This window comes from Telmatherina bonti (assembly GCF_933228915.1).
Source record: "Telmatherina bonti genome assembly, chromosome: 1".
Classification (NCBI taxonomy): domain Eukaryota; kingdom Metazoa; phylum Chordata; class Actinopteri; order Atheriniformes; family Telmatherinidae; genus Telmatherina; species Telmatherina bonti.
Genome location: NC_136619.1, coordinates 16039625 through 16059204, shown reverse-complemented (window position 1 = coordinate 16059204; position 19580 = coordinate 16039625). Strand labels below are relative to the sequence as shown.

The following is a 19580-nucleotide window of genomic DNA, read 5'->3' as shown; positions in this document are numbered from 1 at the left end:
TTCATGAATGATCTGAAAGACTAAAATTAAACAGTTCAGCTGTGCATGCTTTCAAAAAATAAAATGAGGCATTTCCTTCTTGATTAATGCTAAATAGACTTCTCCATTTACACACCGGGGACTACTGAAGGATATTAAAGTAGCTAAAATTACAAGAACAGCAGTAATTATCATCACTTTTAAATATGCACATCTAAAACGACAATGCTGAAGTAGATATTTGCTCTGGGGCCGTTTCGGAATGTTTTTGCTTCATCTGAACGTGAAAACTGAAACTTGAAACAAAAAATGAAATACAATATATAGAAAAACAAGTTACAGGTAGGCCACTAAAAGCCAGATGGAGTATACCTCTGTCCCTAAGTTATTTCTGCCATGTGTTTTTACTTTAAGCTACAACGATGCAATAAGTTTAGGAGCTTCTTCCAGATTTACACACATCAATCAACAAAAAACACATGACTTACCTCCTCCATTTTTGTAGCACAAGTAAGGAAATCTCCAAACATTGGCCAGGTCCACAGCGAAGCCAATAACTGACAAGAGAAAGTCTATTTTCTTGCCCCAAGTTTCTCGATCGTCTTCGGAGGTGGATCCAGGCGGACCAGGGGTGGGAATGATTGAGGAGCTGGTGTACTGGACACCATTCTGGTCCTTCACCAGTATCAGTTCTACCTCTTTTTTCTCCACATTACATTGTTTCAGCGGGGCAACCGAAGAGAGCTTGTGCTCCGGTAGAACCTGGATATTCATCTTCTCTGCGATGCGTGTGAAGCCCACACCGGCGCGATGCTCTCACGGCCCCCTGCGGGTTCTGGCGGAGCTGATGGACTGCGACGGGGCGCTGGGTTGAGAATCGCTCTCCCGCTGACAAAACCTGATAAGCAAGTGTTGTCCGCCGTGTTAACTGCAGGTGACACCTCCGCGTACATCGACTGGAGAGGAGGGAAGAGAAACGGAGTTTGGAGAGGTTTGGTGTGTGTGCGTAAAGTTCCAATAAAGTTAAGTACAAAAGGGGGGAAGCCTACAGGTCAGGACTGGAAAACTAGAATATATGACATAATTCTTCCTACAGCAGAAAGACACTGTGTCTCTGTGCTTTTAATGCAAATACAGTAGTAAGGAAAAACAATGTGGTCTGACATACAGCAAGTGACAACTGAAAGATTATATTCATCTCTACGTCACCACGCGTGAGCGCATCGGACAATCAATTTGGCTACATAAAAAGATTAGTAATAAGGGTTCCAAGAAAAGCCAATAGTTATTTAAATATGACTTATTAAAGCAATTAATAAGTCGGCAATTAAAAGGCTCCTCGCCGTACTTGGTAAAAGTTAGGTACACCTCTCTGTGACCCGATGTTGCTGTTGTCCGGACGCATCTGAGGGAAGATTGCCCATTCTGAAGGAACTTTGAGACTCGCCTTCTCAAGCAGAGAGCATAAAAAAAATGCGAGCTTTTAAATCACTCTCCTCTCTCTCTTCCACGTGATATTTTATAATAGAAGGCTTTCTCTCCAGTTTGATGTCAGTTTGGCAGTTTGAGTCCAAGTTCCCATAAACTTAAGCTGAACATTTCCCTCTGACTAAACAAACTACTGCGATTAATGCAAGTGAAACAACACATCACGAAGACACATTTTCTATTGCTGATAGTTTTCATTTTTACTGGCCGTAAACACAAACGCGTTTAAACGTTTTGGGTTTTTTTGGTTTTTTTGTTTTTTTTTTCCAGTGTGGCGTAAAAAGATAGGTCGTGTATCTGTGTATAGGTATGCATTTGAACTTTGATATAACATTATGATCAGATATAGCATCATCTTACCTTTAGGTTCTTTCAGAACTTAAATTTACCATACAAACAAACTTTTCTAATGTTTTAATTTGAACGTATCTGTTTTTCTCTGCACTAAACAGATTGAATTACAGTTTTCTAAGAAGCCGTAAAAGCTTTGTGTTCCATGTGTAATTTAATTCTACACCAGCTTTTGCCAGGGGCAATGATTTCTATTAGATATGGTTGATCAGTTCATCCCATTAAAGTCAATGAATGTCCTCTTTGCTCTCCAGTGCTTGTTTTATAAAGCCCTAATAGGGCTACTTTTGGGCATTTTGTTTGTGGAGATTGAATAACTGCAGTGAGGGTAAAGCCATGGACCAGGTAACAAGAAAAGGATCATGTTGTTATTACTGTTTTCTCTGCAATAAGTCTTATTCTTCTATAGCGTTCAGCACTGTAAGCCACATTATATCTTTAGTCAAGAATTACCACGTTTTCTGTTGGTTGTTTATGGTGGGGGCTGCAGTTCAAAGTAGATTCTTAAGTATTGTTTTTTTTTCTGTTTAACTAGTGGGTATCTTCACTGGCAAGTGTAATGTACAGTACATAAGCAGTTTAGCAGAAGTAATCTTTATAGCAATGTAACAGCACAGTTTAAGTTCTGTTGCTGCAACACAAAGTGAATTGCTAACAGTAGGACCTGGAGCCATAACCTCAATCTTTTTGTATCCATGGGGGAGTATTGCTCAAGGCAAAAATAATACCATCCTTCAATGTTTAGCTTGATCATCTTGGATCCCTCACTTTGATTGGAAAGAGTTCTTGAGACCTCATTGCTTGTCTTTCTCTTAAGGTTTGAGCTCTCCCATGTCGACCTTTGGACGAGAATCTAATGAAAGACGACACAGCCTCTCTGCAGCCACAATATAACCCCTGCGGATTTAACCTGAGCATTTGGTCAGAGTCACAGCAAGTAGAATCTAGTCCTTTCTGTCGTTTTGCTTTTATGTATGTGCACAAACATGCATGAGGGAAGACTGACGCTTTACTGATAAATGACATTTTTGTCTTCATAAAATTTCAGACACCATCATTTCAAAGACTTTAGGTAGCAGGTCATTACAACATGGCAATCAGGTCATGGAATTAGCTTTGAGTGGGCCTTGTTTTGTTGTGCACCCCATTCAATCTCTGGTTTAAATCTTCCAGCCTCCTTATGTTTGCAGTATCATTAAGCTTTTCCCTCTGGACTGTCTTGTGCAAGGATTTAAATATCTCAACTATCTGTCTTTTGCTCTGCACACTGTATACATTTAGTGACAAAATCATCAGTGTGAGTCAGCTGTCTGATGGCAGAGGGACTTTTTTCCCAGTGTTACACAGCACATCTGGGAAACGTGGACTCATATTTAAGCAAGAATTTAAGAAACTTCTCTTCCTCTTGTACTTTGAATGTGTGGGAGTCAAAGGAGCATCTGTCCTCATGTTATTATTTCAGTAACAGGGACACAACATATTGAAAGACGTATATATAGGGAGGTCACATCATCTCACAGCACCAAAGGAAAGGCATATATGATGAGCGTGAGCATGGGGGCCAATTAAAGGGTCAGGTCTGAATAGGATTAGTATGACTGCTGTTTGAACTGAGAGAGAGAAAAAATCTGTGTCTGATTAACCAGTCTCAGAGATATTCAGTTAAAGACTGAATTTGCATCTTCTACAAGAGACACATTTTAATCTCTAAATCCTCAGTTTTAATTTCCTGCTCTGAAAGTTTTGCATGAGACAGTACTCAGCAGTCATAAACACTATAAAGCAGCACAGTTTTCCCTCACTGGACCGAAAGGTAACATGTAAACATAAGGTGACTTGGTTTTTTTGCTTACACATTTTTTTGGAAGGTAGTTTTTAATTTAACTGGAAACCAAAAACACTTTAACACTTTATTTAGCAAGTAAAAATATGTTTTTTTCAACAACCTCAGGTTGACCCATACTCAAATATTACACAGGAAAAGTAATTGCCCTTCATCTGAATAAAGAAAAAAAGAACAAGAAAAAACAACTGGAGAAGAACCAAACACGGAGATGCGAAACACCCAAAACATTGTGCAAGAAAAAACCTGTAACTGCAGATACTGGTGCCAATAGTGCTGTCGGACAGCCCATGTTTCATAAAGTATCTCAAACTTTGCCCTCACCAGGACCTTCACTGTTCCTATAAACCATCACATGGGAAATGAGAAACAATCACTTTCCGGAGAGAATAATGGGAGAGAGAAAATCAACAAGGTGTCATCTGGTGCGGTGAGGAAACCCAACAATGAGGTTTGGAGGAACTCCCCGAAGAGCTCAAGGAGACAGGCTGCCAGGCATAAGTCTCCTGGAATCAAGGGTGTGTGGAGATATATGGCTGTGAGTGCTTGCGTAACAATATAAATGTCTAAAAATCCACACAAAGCCAAACTCTATGAATTAAACACCCATCTGAATTAAACAGATCTTCAAAACCGAGCAGATGGACAATGTGGTCTGAGAACAGACAAAGCCATGAGTTCATCTTTATCCAATTATGTCATGCAGCCAAGCACAGTTGGAAATCAACTTTTTTGTTGTAAAATATCCTAAGTTTGTCAGATGTTTGTTATGTTTTCTTAGTCAGTGTATGCATTTATGCACAAGCCTTGCACTTGAACGTCCATGTCATGACTGATATCACAATAAAGAACAAGACACCTGGAGAACTTAGAGACCTGCAAACAACCTTTTCAAGGAAGCGTTTCAGGCATGTGGACTATGAAAATACATTTCACTTCAACATTATTTCCACCATTTACAGAAATGTGTTTTGCTTGGATGTTCTGTCCAGCAAATTTCTGCGCTTTTCTGACCTGTAAGCTAGTGTTTGTGCACATTGTGCTGACCTTTTGAAACCCTACATCCATTTTCGTCATGCAGGACGAAGACAGGGGTCAAAGGAGTGTATGAGCACACCCAGGTATCCTGTTGTTATAGGCAGGAAAGTCCATTCTATAGGAAAGTGAGGCTAAAATAACAGATTTCTTCCTCTTATGTAACCTCTTTAAACATTCTCACACAAATTATGCCCATCATAATTATCAGTTGCAGAGATACGACCTGAAATTGTATACATCTGCATATGTAGTAGAGATCTGAAGGAGTAAAAGGATTCATTTACCAGAAGGTCAGTACTTGTTCCTAACATATATATCGACATTCGAATCTTCCAGCACTGCAGAAAGTGGAACTTAGCTAGGGCTAGTCCTTCCTATGTCTCTGAAAGCTTGGCTACCTGGTTGAGCTGACGCACATAGTTGTGCCACATCAGTTTAATGATAAGGCCTGTTGGTTCTGACCTTTTCCTCCAGCCTGACACAGTGAGTCCCCCATCTGTATGGTCTGTGTCCAGCTTGTGTTCACAAACAGAGGCTGCTCATTCACTCAGGTCCTGAGGAGAGCAAATCAAATTACCAACACATATCTCCCACAATCTACTGCGACAGGATCACCCTCGAGGTAGGGCTGAAATGGATACAGCAATATACAACCAGGAGAAAGCAGGAGGATGGAGGGGCGTGGGGCCAAAGGAAGAGAGTGGGCACTGAGGGCTAGGGAAGGAATCAAACTGTTGTAAGCACAGCGGCGATGTGATTTAATTGATTCTATGCCATCTCATCAATTCTGATCAAAATGAAATGAGCCTCTGCACATTTGAAAAGGTTAAAACAAATTGAACATGGAAATCACAGCTGGTAATCACAGTTTGTCTATCAGCAGGCTTTTAATGAGGAGGTCCTTTCTCCATCCTTCATTTCAGCCTCCTGTGTGCGCCGAATGAACGGCAAGAGTGCCACTTCTTGTGTGGCTCTGTGCGTGCGCAGCACAGTCGAGCAGTATTTAGAGCATCTTATATTAGCATCACACCCACTTCTTACAGCAGCTGAGCAGAAAAATGAGTGAATAATCTTGACACATTGACACACAAGCAATGTTTTGAAGGATAAGCAGAAGTAAAACAATCAGCTTCAAATTGAATAAACACTGGACTGTACAACTTCTGGACTAGAAAAATATGTTGGGTTTTTTTACTGAATACAAATAATGTCAGGTCAAGTTTTGAATACCTATTGTTCCCTAACAATTTTTTTGTATGTTGTTTTATGACTCAGAACTAGTACTTGTTGATGATGCATCTCACAATGATACACAGGCTCATAGAGATATCATATGAAGAAACCCACGGTGCAGTTATTTTCCCTGTGATATTCCTAAGATCAGCTGTGCTTTTAACCCTTTGATGCATCATGTCCACTGCAGTGGATGCCTATTTGAAGGCTGTTTTTTAGTATATTCAGAAGTGAAGATGATATCTTTGCAATTTTGCCACTTCAGTGGACATTAGGAAAGTCACCCAACACACTGCTAGTCACTGAAGAATAAACAAATAGAGTATAAAATGTCACATATACATGTACATGTAATTACAAAGTTTACATCTGTGATAAACAGGACAAGAAAATGATACTTGGCAGATTTTATGGAAAATTTTCAAAATATAAATATGACAGTATATTACTTTATAAATATTTCTATGAAATAGATTAAATAAATAAACTTAATAAAAAGTCAAATTATATAAAAGATAAAGAAAAATGTCTGTGGAAGTAAAATATCGCATATGAAAAAAAATGCGGCATTAATTTTCAAGAATTTATGCATCAGAGGGTCAATGGAAATAGGATATGTCATCTTGCAATATTTGCTTGTAAGATTAAGTTTTTATCGATTTGCTGGTATGGAAATACAACAATGGTTCAGGAATCCGGTAGTTTATTCCTCATCTTCTGCTTTACCTTTATTCATGGTTGCATTTGCTGAAATGTGAATGTTTTTGTTTATAAAATCAATACTCAAACTAGTCTGACTCATACTGAAAGAAAATTATTCTCTAAGTATTTGTTGCGTTCGGTCAGAACACGACTTCCTGCTGATGACTGGTTAAAAATTACACATTCTTGTTAATCCTACCTCATATCTGATTCTTAATTGAACCCTAAATGTTAAAAAACTTAAGCCCAAATGGCAGAATTTATGAAAGCTCACTCAAGCATTGGGACAGAAAACACACACACACACACACAAGCAAACGCAGGAACTACCAGGTAACTGCTGGCACCTTGTGGTGGTTTCAGAGATACAGCAGTGCAGCTAAAGCCCACTCGTTCCACTTGGGTCTCATTATAAACAAAGTCTGAGAAAGTTATAACAAGTTTCTTAAGTGATGAATACAACAAACACAAACAGAGAAAGACTATTGTATTCTTGTTTTATTTTAAAAAGCAAACTTTGCAGTGTTAACAAAAAAAAAAAAAGAGAGAAACCCACATAATTGCAACACACCCTGCTCAATAAATAACAATGCCTCTAGTTAATCTCAAAGCATACCCCGCTGGAATATGCTGCTGTGAAGAAGCTCTGTTGCCTTTTTGCTCACAAATTGCCCTATTTTCAATGGTTGATTTGCTTTAGTAAACTTAAAGCCGCAGACATGCTGCTGTCTCAGCAACAACGGTCTTCAGTAGAAATGCAAATAGGTACACATGCAAAGCAAACCTCTGGCTAATTATACAGCCGTCTTACAAGGTCTGGGTCCCTGAGCGCTGGAAGAAAGTGTAATGCACAGCATCTATGCTTGTTGTAAACACAGTTTTAATACAGAGGATATGTATCTTGCTTGCCAGACTAAAAAGATCTGACTAAAGCTAACTGAATGCTAATTATACTGCAAGACAGAAGCACAGGACTCTTTGCTTAAATTTAAAAATGTGTTGGTTTGGCAATTTTTCCTCTCATTTGCAGATAAACCACAAAGACAAGGGTAAGGTACAAGAGGTTGTGTTCATCTCTGTGCAACAAAGGGTCAGTTCAAACCTATCTGAACATCACATTGATTTCAAGGAAATGCACAAGTACATAATAAAACACAGTTTCTATGGGTAAATCTGAAGACTGCAAGGTTTAAACAGATAAAACATAATTATTTTAAACATATTTACACCCAATGACAAGGATTTGACTTGGTTTCTATTCTAAACTACACAAAAGCTTCCTTTAGAAAGTTGTAGGGAAAAAGTTCTTGTTTAAAATCTCTATAAGGCACTAATAATGATAATAGAAGCACACGAGAACCACGCAGGAAAACACTTGGAATGGATTTGCAAAAGTAAACTACAACAAGGTAGCAGATGGCAGACTTGAGGCAAACAAAGTTCACAGTCATTCTCAGTCTCAGTCATCCTTTTTATCAGAGGTGCTGTCTTCGTTTTTCTCCTCGGAAATGCCGTTACCGCCCAATTCCAGGTCACCCGGCATCGCCTCTTGGATCGCTTGGTATCTCTGAAGCTCCAGGTAAGTGGTGAAGAGCTTGGCGTATTCTGGGTGAGTTGTGGCAAAAGCTTGAAATTCACCTAAGGATTCACAAGCACAGAGATAACCCCCCCCACCCCCAAATAAAAAAAATCAGGATTCAGTGTAACTTAAACTATGAATGTATTTGTTTACTGCTCATACTCCCATTTCAGACTGACACGCTGGTGAATTTACAGAGAAACACTTAAAGGCTGAAATGTAGCTTCATCCTGCAGGAGAATCAACTTACTGAAGGTGATGAAACCAGAACCATCAGCATCAATCTCCTTGAAGAGTTTAGTCATGTTCAGATCTGACACACCCAGAGCAGAGCGCAGCAGAGCTCTAAATTCTTCATGGGTGATTTTTTCATCTTCGTCTGTGTCGAACAGCTGCAACAAAGAGGGAAAAAAAGAAAAAAAGAAAATCTATGCAAACTATATGTAAATGGGCATGTTTATATGTAAACCTTTAAACTATAACAAAAACATCTTAAAATTCAACACAGGGAGGAGAAAATACACAAGTCCGTGGATTAACTTCTGATAAATTAGTCAAACAAAATTAAAGTTTCACTTGCCATTTCCTCAAAACCACATCTAACATTCTAGCCTGCAAAATGACTCCATGTTTTTCACAACAGACACACTTTGTTAAGCTGACATTATCCATGCCCCCCCTGAATGCTGCCTCTGTTCTTCCTGGAGCAGTGCTGCTACTGACTACTGTGTTCAGACAGGAAATGCAAGGCAACAAGCTTAATCCTTTTTGCTTTCCATTTATTTTTTATTTATTTTTTTGTCATTTAATCATTTATTCTTTATTAAAAAAAACATATTATATCTCGAAATATACAATTTATATGCAACTCATTCCAACATTTCATAACATTAACAATGTTTAATGCTGCAGAATGACTCCAATTCAGTCTTGCATTACATTCAGCTTCTTATATAAGTACTTTTTTTTCCCCCATCCTACCTGGAACGCCATCCGTAGAACATCTTCGGTGTTAGCTGGTCGGCACAAGATGGTCACACCAATCACATACTCCCTAAAGTCAATGGTGCCGTCTCCGTTCTACACAAGGCAAAGAGAGACGGTCCTGATTATTACAATGACAAGCGTTTTGTCCTTTATCCTTTCTGTCTGGAATCCATAAATCATCAAAGCTGATCACAGAATAGATCAGATTATTCTTGTCTCTGGTATCAACAATGCTGACTGCTAAACATGGATGCCATATTAGAAAAGATGGCCAGTTTCTTACCATGGGACAGTTATAATTCAGGCAGCAAAAACCTTTAACCCACATTGTTATCATGTTCCTCCATATGTTATTTATGTTCACTGGTAGGTACGATATGAAGAGATCCAATCTTACTATGCGGTAACCATAGTGTATGACATTAGCAGTATTTGTTGGGGCACATTTTCTCTCCTGTATGTGAAGTTACTGAAACAATAAGCAGTTTCAACCAAAAATAATTCCATATTTATTATTATTTCAAAATAGATTTTTTTGTTTTTGCTTTGAGTCGAATTGGTTATATTAAAATGATTAAGTAACCAATCTGTGGTTAAATAAACACATCCTCACCCTGTCAAACAGTGCAAACAGCTCCTCCAGGGCTGGGTTGACAGGCAGCTTCAGGAATCTGGCAAACTCTTCGATAGTTATGCGTCCTCCCTTACAGGAGCTGGCCATGTTTGCAAAACTCTCAAGCTCCTTCTTCAGATGATCCCACTTTAGACTAAGTGGACAGAGCGCAATGCAGACTATTTTATATATATATATATATATATATATATATATATATATATATATATATATATATATGGTAATTCTTAAAACATCTTAAAAGTGATCATTTCAATGACTGCCAGAGCAGCAAGTATAGCTTAGTGAGGCGTTCTTACTTGAGTTTGCGACTGATTTTGGTGAACTCTACCAGGCCAGCCTCCATGGGAAGTGTCAGCTCGCCAGCTGAGATCATGAGTCTGCAGTCTTCATATGTGTGGTCTGTCACTGGAACTCCCAAAGCACTGAAAGCAGGAGGTTTAGTCAGCTCAAATGGCTTGTAGGGAGCATTAGGCAAGAAAGATCAGGGCGTTAAGAGCAGTGCAGGAACCAAACGGCGTGTCTCTCATCAACTTACATGCACATTAAGCCATTTTACCGCTCCATTCATTACTTGTTGAAATATTTACTTTCACTTTTCTATTGAACTTTGTTATACAGAGCACTCAAGGGATGCACGGTGGAATGTACAACTCTTAAGTGAGGAAAGTGTTTCGTATAGCACCATTCAAAAAGAGAGCGCTTTCCATAAAGGCATCAGACCAATGAATACTCACTGGGCCATAGTTTCTCTCACTCTGCTGGCAAACAGAGCAGGGCTTTTCTTCTCCTCCTCTGTGGGGACGTGCGGCGGCAGGAACTGGAAAATAGAGGAAAAAAGGTTGCAAGGAAGGTCAAGTAGAAAGTAAACTCCTACACCTTGGCATGAAAGCCAGAAAGCACCTCTGCCACAGCAGATACAGTACCACGGAGTGCTGAATACCACCGCTAAATATTTTCTCTTTATCAACACTGCGAAACCATGCGTAGAAAAGTAGATTAAAAAAAAAAAAGCCTTGATACAACTTAATATCAAGAGGAAAAACAGCTGTTACCTCTATTTCAACAGTCGTGTACAGCTGGCACAGTGTTAAAAGCAGTAGAGTCTTCCTGGACACAACATAGACACAGCAGTCTGTTGCATATGTTCATTCAAAGCCACAGCTGTTACTGCTCTTTTCAGCAAGTAGTGCTCACTGTCAAGTAAAAAGTAATCGTAGACACAGCCTTCATGGAGCATGCACGCTAACATGTAGGAGAAACATAAAGAGGCACAACTGTGTTCAATCATACTCACGAGCTGAAGCCTTGCCAAGTCCAAGTCACTGTATCCTAAAGAGAGGAAAATAAAACAAGAATGTATAAATAATAATGAAGAATGAATAAATAAATAAAATACAAAACCATTTTGCGAGGATGGAAGTAAACTGTAACTGTTTTCTCATTCATAGCAAGAAAAATGTGTTACTTATTCTTTTTTTTTTTGTAGTGTTGAAGAGTCACAAGAGCTCACCAGGTTGTTGGGATATCTTATGAGCACAGGTTGCACAGGGACGCCTGGGATGAAGGCACCTAGAAGGTTGGAAACATGGATAGGAAGATACTTTTTCAATATCTCCCGAAAATCATTAATTTCTTGTTAAACAAAATGGTAATTTAAGCTCTTGTTCTTGAGTTCCTGTACCTTCCAGTGTCAAAGCAGACCTGAAGAAGCCTCTGAATGAACATACTTACTTGTTTCATTGCCATTGTCCGTAATGTTCAGCCGCTTGTTTAGCATTAGCAGAAGTAGCCTTTTAATCAGTCTGTTTCTTTAAATCGCTCATTTAGACTTCATGACATATATGAACCCTAATTTTTCAACTTTATTCCAAGCCAGTCAGCCATAAGCTGATGCAGAAAACACATCCTATTCTGAAGTTTTGGAAGACAAATTACTAAGTGGTCTTTCTGTTGAGGAGGTTTCTTATCAGCCCGTAAGTGAAAATGCTGGATGTGCTTTAAGCAACAGAAGGTGAAACTCTGAAATAGAAAACAGTTTGATATTTGTCTTCTGTCTGTTGTTCTTCTCGGTTTATAATGCAAGGCTGCAATTTAAACAAGACTGCTTCAGATTACATTGTATGACATACTGTCTTCTCCACTTACCTTGTTTAAAAGTGATAAGACAAGAGCGATTTGTACATGTTCCCTCTGGAAATATCAGAACCTGCAAACAAATCGCCTTTACTGAATATTCGTATCCCATATTTGATGACTGCAGATAATAGTCACAAGAAACAGAGCGCTTTTTATAAAATGTGACTCAAACTTGTAGACATTTTAGTCCTTTCTGGGATTGTTTAGAACATTTTTCACAGCGCAGACTACGTGAACTGACTAATAATAAACATGTCAAACCAATATCCTGAATTGTGCCTTTGAGGGGTTCTTGGTTTTCTACTTGTACTGAGGGACAAATCAACCAACCTGTGGCCAGTGGCCTCCTGACTTGGCTCGACTGTTGATCTCCTGGATTGTGTTTTTTCTGGAATCCGGGTCCTTTCTGGACACCAGTACCGGCTGCAGACAGCGAACAAACCCTGCATTGGGAAACAAAACATCAATAACATAACAGTTACAGACTTTTGTAATATTTCTCTCAGACTGGACTTGCATTGAAGAGGTGGTGGGGAGATCGCAGGGGGGGTCCATTTCATTGGACAGTCACGTATTGATGTGACATACAAATTCTTAAATCAAACAAACTGAGCAGTGTCACAACACTCAAGAAACAGATGGACATTTTTTAATGTTTATGCACTTTAGGGCACCATCATACTTCCCAAAGAACATTTGGGTTGACATGGGTTAATGTCTGCAGCACAATGGGGGCAGCAAATGTTCGTAATCAAACACTCTTTAACAGAAAGTTTGCACTTGCGCCATCAGATAAGAAACAGAACTTTATGGTCAAAAATGTTTTCACAAGTTCCCATGTGCACATCACTCAAGGTGGATGTTTGTGATACAAAACAAGTTTCCTCAAGCACATACTCCCTCAACATTCCAGTCCTGCAACAACAACCCAAATGGAAGCGCCTTACTGCCAAAGATGGGTGTAGCCAGGTTCTCGACACGCGAGACAGTTGAGGGCAGGCCGGCTACGATGCACACGATCCCATCAAAAAAGGTGGAGTGGGGGGCCACAGCCAGGATGGGAGCCTCACTGCTGTTGACCTGCGTACCCTTCACCACCACTCTGAAGCCCATGCAGAAGTAGTACGTCCTCCCCAAGGCAGCCATCACATTCCGACACATGAATCTGACAGAAATAAAAAAAAAAAGTTCTCTGTTATTTTATTTATAAAAAGATTATTTTAAATGAAGCTGGGTGGATTTAAAGTTACTGAAAAAGAAAGATTTAGCAAGAGCAAAGGTTGCGCCATACTTTCTGAAACTGTGGAACTGGAGTGAATGTTACAGACACCAGCTATTTCCTCAAAATCTACAGGGAGCTAACAGAATCTCTCGGATAAAATGACGAATGGCACTGTGTAACTTTTAACGCTTGTTCAGAGATTACAAAGCCATGAATATTTAAAGCTTTATTAATCTTGCTCCACTAGACAGGGAACTTAATACCATGCCATGCTGCTTCTAGAGTAAAAAAAATAAAAAGAGCTTCAACTTAAATCAATTGGTCAGGTTCTACTCGCTATGATAAGGTCTCCATCATTAGCATCTGCATTAAACATGACATACCTGGGATTTTTCTTATAATATATACTTCTCTTTTACTCCCATTGCACAAGCCTTGAGTAGCTGGTAAGTTGAGAAATGCTTCATACGACATTACAAGATGGGCTTGATGACAGCTGATGATAAGAAAATAACCCAATAAACCAAACAAAAATGTGCTGAATGTGGTCGCAGAATGTGCAGGTGCATAAAACTGGGTGACAATTATCAGTGAGATCAGTGAGCGACACAAGTGCGGCACAAACAAAAACTTATGCAAAATACTGCAACGGAATATCAGTCAACTGTGCTAACAGAAAAACCTGAAATATTATTTTTAGGCATCCAGACCTTGCACTACCATGAGAATATTGTACAGCGATTAGTTGCTGAACATTAGATGATACATTATTAGCTTGTTTTCATCGTTTACCAACACTACGTCTGGTTATAATCATATAGAAAGCTGTGGTCACAAGATCTGTGAGCAAAACAGGAGTATGAATCATCTACTGAATGCAAAGCTGTTATTTTCTCCCTGCTATAGTCAGAGAGGTCAAATGGAAATGAACCACAACCATCCGATACTCTGAATTTGCAACACAACACACTTGCAAAATGGTTTTAGATTTAATGCGCTTTCCATTTATTACACATAGTTTATAATAATAACACTGGTATTGCATTTAGATGTTTACAGGTTTCCTTTTTAAATGCGAAAGGAAGGAAATTCCATTTTCTGTTCCGCTTTTGCTCCAGTACAACCAACTATTTCCTTTCTGAGAACTGTGTTGAGCTGAGCTGAGGTAATGCCTGATATTATCTCACAAAGCATGATTCTGCAAAAATGCACGCAGATCAGTGACGATCATTTTGTGCTGCCTCTGCGTTTTCCATTTTATGAAGGGGCAGCACCCAAATCTTCTCCTTTTTCTTCTTTCAGTAAAATTCTCTATTTCAATTAAACTATTTCTTCCCTTGAAGTCAGTAAATTTCGTCATCGGTGTGTATAAATGTGCTAAGCAAGTGAACAGCAAGTTCCCTTTCTTGTCAGTGAAGTTTGGGAGGTGATAAAATGATATTCATAGTTTTTGCAAAAGGGAAGAAAAAGCAGAGTTCAGTGTTTTATCTCAAGAACTCAGCATTACCGGTGTATTCTTTACATATCTTGTACTTGCTTATCTCTACAGAACTACTTATTACCACCACTGTGTTATTATCTTCTAACAATAATGGTGGTGTTAGTACAGTGTTAGCTAACACAAACTTATTGTGAAAGCCTGTCTTTCATCATGGTGACAGTAAATCTAATGTGTTCCATAAAAAAATGTAATTAACTCCATTTCTTAACATGTTTTAGTGAGACAAGTGCTTAGCTATTATTCTATCCTGGCCAATGACAAGCTTACAAACGGTAAACTGAGCTTAATTTATTTATACTTGAGTTATAAAATGACAGTTTTTTTTTTGTTTGTTTTTTTTTCCTTTAAGTTAAGCGAGCCCATTTTGAGAAGACCATTACACTAGTCATAAGACATGGGTAGAGTTCTGTGGGAGGCTAGGCAGAAGTGGGATGGGAGTTGTATCCATAGTTACCGTCTCCAGCCTGTCATTGGTGCCACAGCTCCTTTTAGAGGATGCTTGAAGGTTATTATAACAGATACTGGCCATGTCACCATCAAGACCAAAGAGATGAGGATGGCTCGAAGAGGGACCAGGAAGATTCCCAACAGGACACACTGTATGGAGACGGCAGAAGACACATTGTTATCATAGACCTGTATCAGCTGCACCTGCTGACGTCTTACGTTCATAGAACAGAAATATGTACGATTCTGCAAATCCACATCATTGCACAGCTCTTTAGAAAACACACAACGGCTCTCATTGTTAGTGCTGCAAGCCGATTGTCAAAGCCGCTGGAGAAGATTATAGGCCTGGTCACACAGTGGCCTGTGTATGTGTGTGTGTGTGTGTGTGTGTGTGTGTGTGTGTGTGTGTGTGTGTGTGTGTGTGTGTGTGTGTGTGTGGTCGTCCCACACATCTGAAACACTGCAAGTGCTGTGTTACCGAAACCAATGGTCACTATATAGAAGTCTGCCCTTACCAATTAATGTAAACACCATACTCACTTTGATTATATCAGCTTTTGTCAGTTTGGTGTCTTGGACGAAGGGGTTGATGACCGCTGGCAGGAGCAGAGACTGCTGCCTCGGCAAAGCGAAAACTCGCTGAGGCGGCATTGCTGTCCGTCCGCTAAGAAACAGGCAAACGTTGCAGTCGCCGCGCCGTTATGTTATCATTTCACTTCCCCAATTTAGAGGGGGACCTGTTCTCATTTCCTCACGTATTAGACAACCTATGAAACGCGGTACACACATATGCGCGCTCACGCACGCACTCTGACTAGTGCAGTTCCGCTCTGGTGTGAAGCCCCTCCTCCAAGCTGAATGGAGTGTTTTCCGTTTTAATCGCCAGTAGTGCATTATTTTCCGCTTTCTACCTTCATCGTGGGTGTCTGCATGGTCTCGTGTTTGTGTTCATTCATGCTAGAATAGCTGCCTTTTAAATTAGACCACAGAAAGACCACAAAATGGTTTCATATGCTGTTAATAAGGAGTAAAATCCAAACGCAAAAGCAGCAAAGCAGAGATTAAGGTGATTTATAAAGCTGTGTTAAATTCATGTATCTGTCCACCAGATGGCGCCGTCGCACAACATATTTCCTTGTGGTTAAGCTTTGTTTAATTTAGTAGAAATTATCATTCTTTCCACATTTGTTTAATACTTGAAGATTCATTCTTATGTAGCAATAAAAAAGTATATTGTTCTTCATAATTTATTCAGAGTTTGGACGATTTCCACACTAAACAATATTTTTAGAAGTAACCATTTTCAAAACATTTAAAAAGTTAGTCTTTCGTCCTTTAATGTGGAGCTCGCGCAGCTCCTTTTGACTTATGGGTACTTTAAATTTAACGTGACATATTAAACTATTGCTCATATCTGCCCTAAAAATGTTAAAGTTTTTTTCTGAAGTGAGTGTTACGCCTCTTCATAATAAATCTAGTTCAAAGATTTTAATCATTTAAATCTGAAAGAATGGAAAACTTGGCCTTTTGGACGACACCTTTTGGTTTTGCAAAAGTGGTAAAGAACATTTTGGGTGAATAGGTTTATGCTGTGATATTAAAATAACATCCTTAATCTTCAACCTGGATAATCTGATAGAGCTCCTTGACCTCACTTAAGACATGATGAGTTAAACAATAATTAGAATCAGAGACATGTATTAATTACCCCATTATTGTTTTTTGTTTTTTTTAATCATCCTACAAGAGCAAAATCCTTTTCCTTTAGAATAATGTCCAGACCTGTCTGGCATCTACAAAGTTTATCTGTCTATAATGATTGCTCTGAGGGTCTATTTTTGTCAAGGCCAACTTTTCGTCTGGTGACTGACGTTGTTTGTGTGAATTGGAGAGTTTTCTTCTCTCTGTCCTCAAACAGCATTTTTGGGGGCTAGGGGCCATGCTCATAATGGTGTTGTATTGACAGACCATTAACTGAAGCTGCATTTAAAATGTAGAGATTCCTCTGCTCCCCTTCTTCCATGCTGACATTACACATGATACACTCTCATGATAAGAAAATTTGTACACAGTATCATAACATGATGCTCTGTTGACAGCATGAGATGCTTAATTTACATTTCAGAAGGTCTCCATTCTTTCATAAGGATGGGGACCTTATAAATGGGTTTCACCCACATTTCCTCTGTTGAAACAAGTGCTGACACAACTGTTAACAGCAAACTGAAGCAGTGTTGATCAAACACCATCCATCCATCCATCTTGTGTCACCTTCCATCTTATCCAAGGTCGGTTTGCGGGGCAGCAGCCAAAGCAGGGAAGCCCAGACTTCCCTCTCCCCAGCCACATTTGCCAACTCTGCAGGGGCAGGAATCCCAAGGCGTTCCCAGGTCAGCCGAGAGATATAATCCCTCCAGCGTGTCCTGGGTCTTCTCCAGGGTCTCTTCCCAGAGGGACGTGCCAGGAACACCTCATCAGGGAGGCGTCCAGGTGGCATCCTGACCAGATGCCCGAGCCACCTCAACTGGTTCCTCTTGATGCGGAGGAGCAGCGGCTCTACTCTGAGCCCCTCCCGGATGACCGAGCTCCTAACCCTATCTCTGCGGGAGAGCCCGGCCACCATGCGGAAGAAACTAATTTCAACCACCTGTATACAAGATATCGTTCTTTCAGTCATGACCCACAGCTGATGACCATAGGTGAGAGTAAGAACGTAGATTGACTGGTAAATCAAGAGCTTTGCCTTCTGGCTCAGCTCTTTCTTCACCACAACAGACCGGCACAGAGTCCGCATTACTGCAGACGCCGCACCGATCCGTCTGTCGATCTCGCGCTCTATACTTCCTTCACTCGTGAACAAGACCCCGAGATATTTAAACTCCTTCATAGCAGATATGGTGTAGGGGGCTTTATGCTCGTGGTAGGGTCACCCATGGCAAACAGGTGTCTAGGGGAGGGACCAGACTAAATACAGCTCAAAGACCTCTATTATGGCCGCCTCCACAATAGAGGCACGGAACACAGCCCATTCGGAGCCAATGTCTACAAAATCGATCATCGAACTGCGGACCAGGAAATCCTGATGCCAGGTGTACATATGGACACTCTTATGTTCTAACATGGTGTTTGTTATAAACAATCCATGATGAGCACAGAAGTCCAAAATACCATGTGGGTTCAGAGGGGGGGGACCATGCCTCCCAATCACCCCCCTCCAGGTCTCACTGTCATTCCCCACGTGAGCATTGAAGTCCCCCAGCAGAACAATGGAGTCCCCAGAAGGAGTAGCCTCCAACACTCCCATGATTCTAAGTAATTCGTGAAAGATGACCAAGAAGTATGTTGTTGGATCAGTTGTTTTGTTGCTACTGAACAGTATATTCATTCGTTCATTCATTCATTCATTCATTCGTTTATTCATTCATTCATTTATTCATTCATTCATTCATTCATCCTCTGAACAGCTTAGTCCGATGAAGGGTGGCAGGGAAGCTGGAGCCCATTCCAGTAGTCTTTTGGGCAAAGACAATATAAGTCAGTATTTCTTTTATTTTACATTTTATTAAAATGTTATTATGGATGATAGCTAGTAACAACAGTAATAATTTTCTGTTTGTTTTGTCTAAATTTATTGCCGACATGTCTCCTTAAGTACCCAGGACATTGGGATGTGCCTGTGAGAAACCTTGAATTTATTCTTGACCAGGAGTTGTCCTTCAGCTCGCATTTAAAACAGTTTTGTAGAACCACCTTCTTCCAACTGCATAATATTGCAAAAGTTAGGGGCATTTCGTCTCAGAAAGATGCAAAAAAAAAAAACAAACTTGTCCATGCTTTTGTTACTTCAAGATTGGATTACTGCAATTCCTTATTGCTGTCCCAAATATGCCCTAAAAAGTCTCCAGCTGATCCAAAGTGCTGCAGCGAGGGTTCTGATGAGAACTAGCAGATAAGAGATTATATTTCGGCAGTTTTAGCCTCTCTACACTGGCTCCATGTTCAATCCAGAATAGTTTAAAATTCTTCTCACATATAAAGCTCTCCATGACCAAGCCACATTTTACATCAAATTTATCATTGTTCCATATATTCCAGACTGTAGGTTTACAGGTATCCATTAGTTATGCAGCCACGGGGACGCATTGCATCCCCCAAGCACTGAGTAGTACCATGCTCCTTTTTCCCTCATATTATCAATATTTGACAGTATTGCCATCATTAACATATTTCTCCTTTTTTAGCAGGTGTTCCTGAATAAAAGCTGCTGTACATGTTGATCTGTCTTTCCTGTCCTCTCCACTCCAACCAGTTGAAGTAGATGGTTGCCCTCCCTGAGCCAGGCTCTGCTGAAGGTTTTTCTTCCTTTTAAAAGGGAGTTTTCCTTCCCACTGTCGTCACATGCATGCTCCGGATGGGGGATTGGACTGAAGTCAA

General features: G+C 39.9%; 2 protein-coding genes across 2 annotated transcripts in view; both read right to left on the bottom strand.

Annotated features, from left to right (window-relative positions):
• slc6a2 (solute carrier family 6 member 2) overlaps positions 1–753 on the bottom strand; it is a gene marked incomplete at its 5' end in the record, with an annotated part of 28076 nt that extends 27323 nt beyond the window's left edge. The window contains one exon of the mRNA XM_079264324.1: positions 468–753. Coding sequence (XP_079120450.1) covers positions 468–753 — 286 coding nt within the window. The remainder of the gene's footprint in view (positions 1–467) is intronic.
• A 6457-nt stretch (positions 754–7210) lies between these two features.
• On the bottom strand, positions 7211–15950 carry lpcat2 (lysophosphatidylcholine acyltransferase 2). The gene is made up of 14 exons (XM_079242703.1): positions 15687–15950; positions 15151–15293; positions 12921–13138; positions 12304–12416; positions 11983–12043; positions 11348–11406; positions 11132–11166; positions 10890–10944; positions 10572–10654; positions 10134–10259; positions 9814–9967; positions 9195–9293; positions 8464–8605; positions 7211–8272 (listed from the first exon to the last, which is right to left on the bottom strand). Exons 1-14 carry the CDS (start codon positions 15795–15797, stop codon positions 8094–8096), a joined length of 1578 nt encoding a protein of 525 aa, XP_079098829.1. The 5' UTR covers positions 15798–15950; the 3' UTR covers positions 7211–8093.
• Between the last annotated feature and the right edge of the window lie 3630 nt (positions 15951–19580).

Excerpts from the sequence above, each read along its gene's own strand:
- lpcat2 (XM_079242703.1), bottom strand. The coding sequence starts at position 15,797 with ATGCCGCCTCAGCGAGTTTTCGCTTTGCCGAGGCAGCAGTCTCTGCTC. Across the intron at positions 12,417-12,920 it reads GGCTACACCCATCTTTGGCA|GGTTTGTTCGCTGTCTGCAG; the intron begins GTAAGGCGCTTC and ends TTCCCAATGCAG. Across the intron at positions 11,407-11,982 it reads TCTTATCACTTTTAAACAAG|GTGCCTTCATCCCAGGCGTC; the intron begins GTAAGTGGAGAA and ends CCAACCTTCTAG.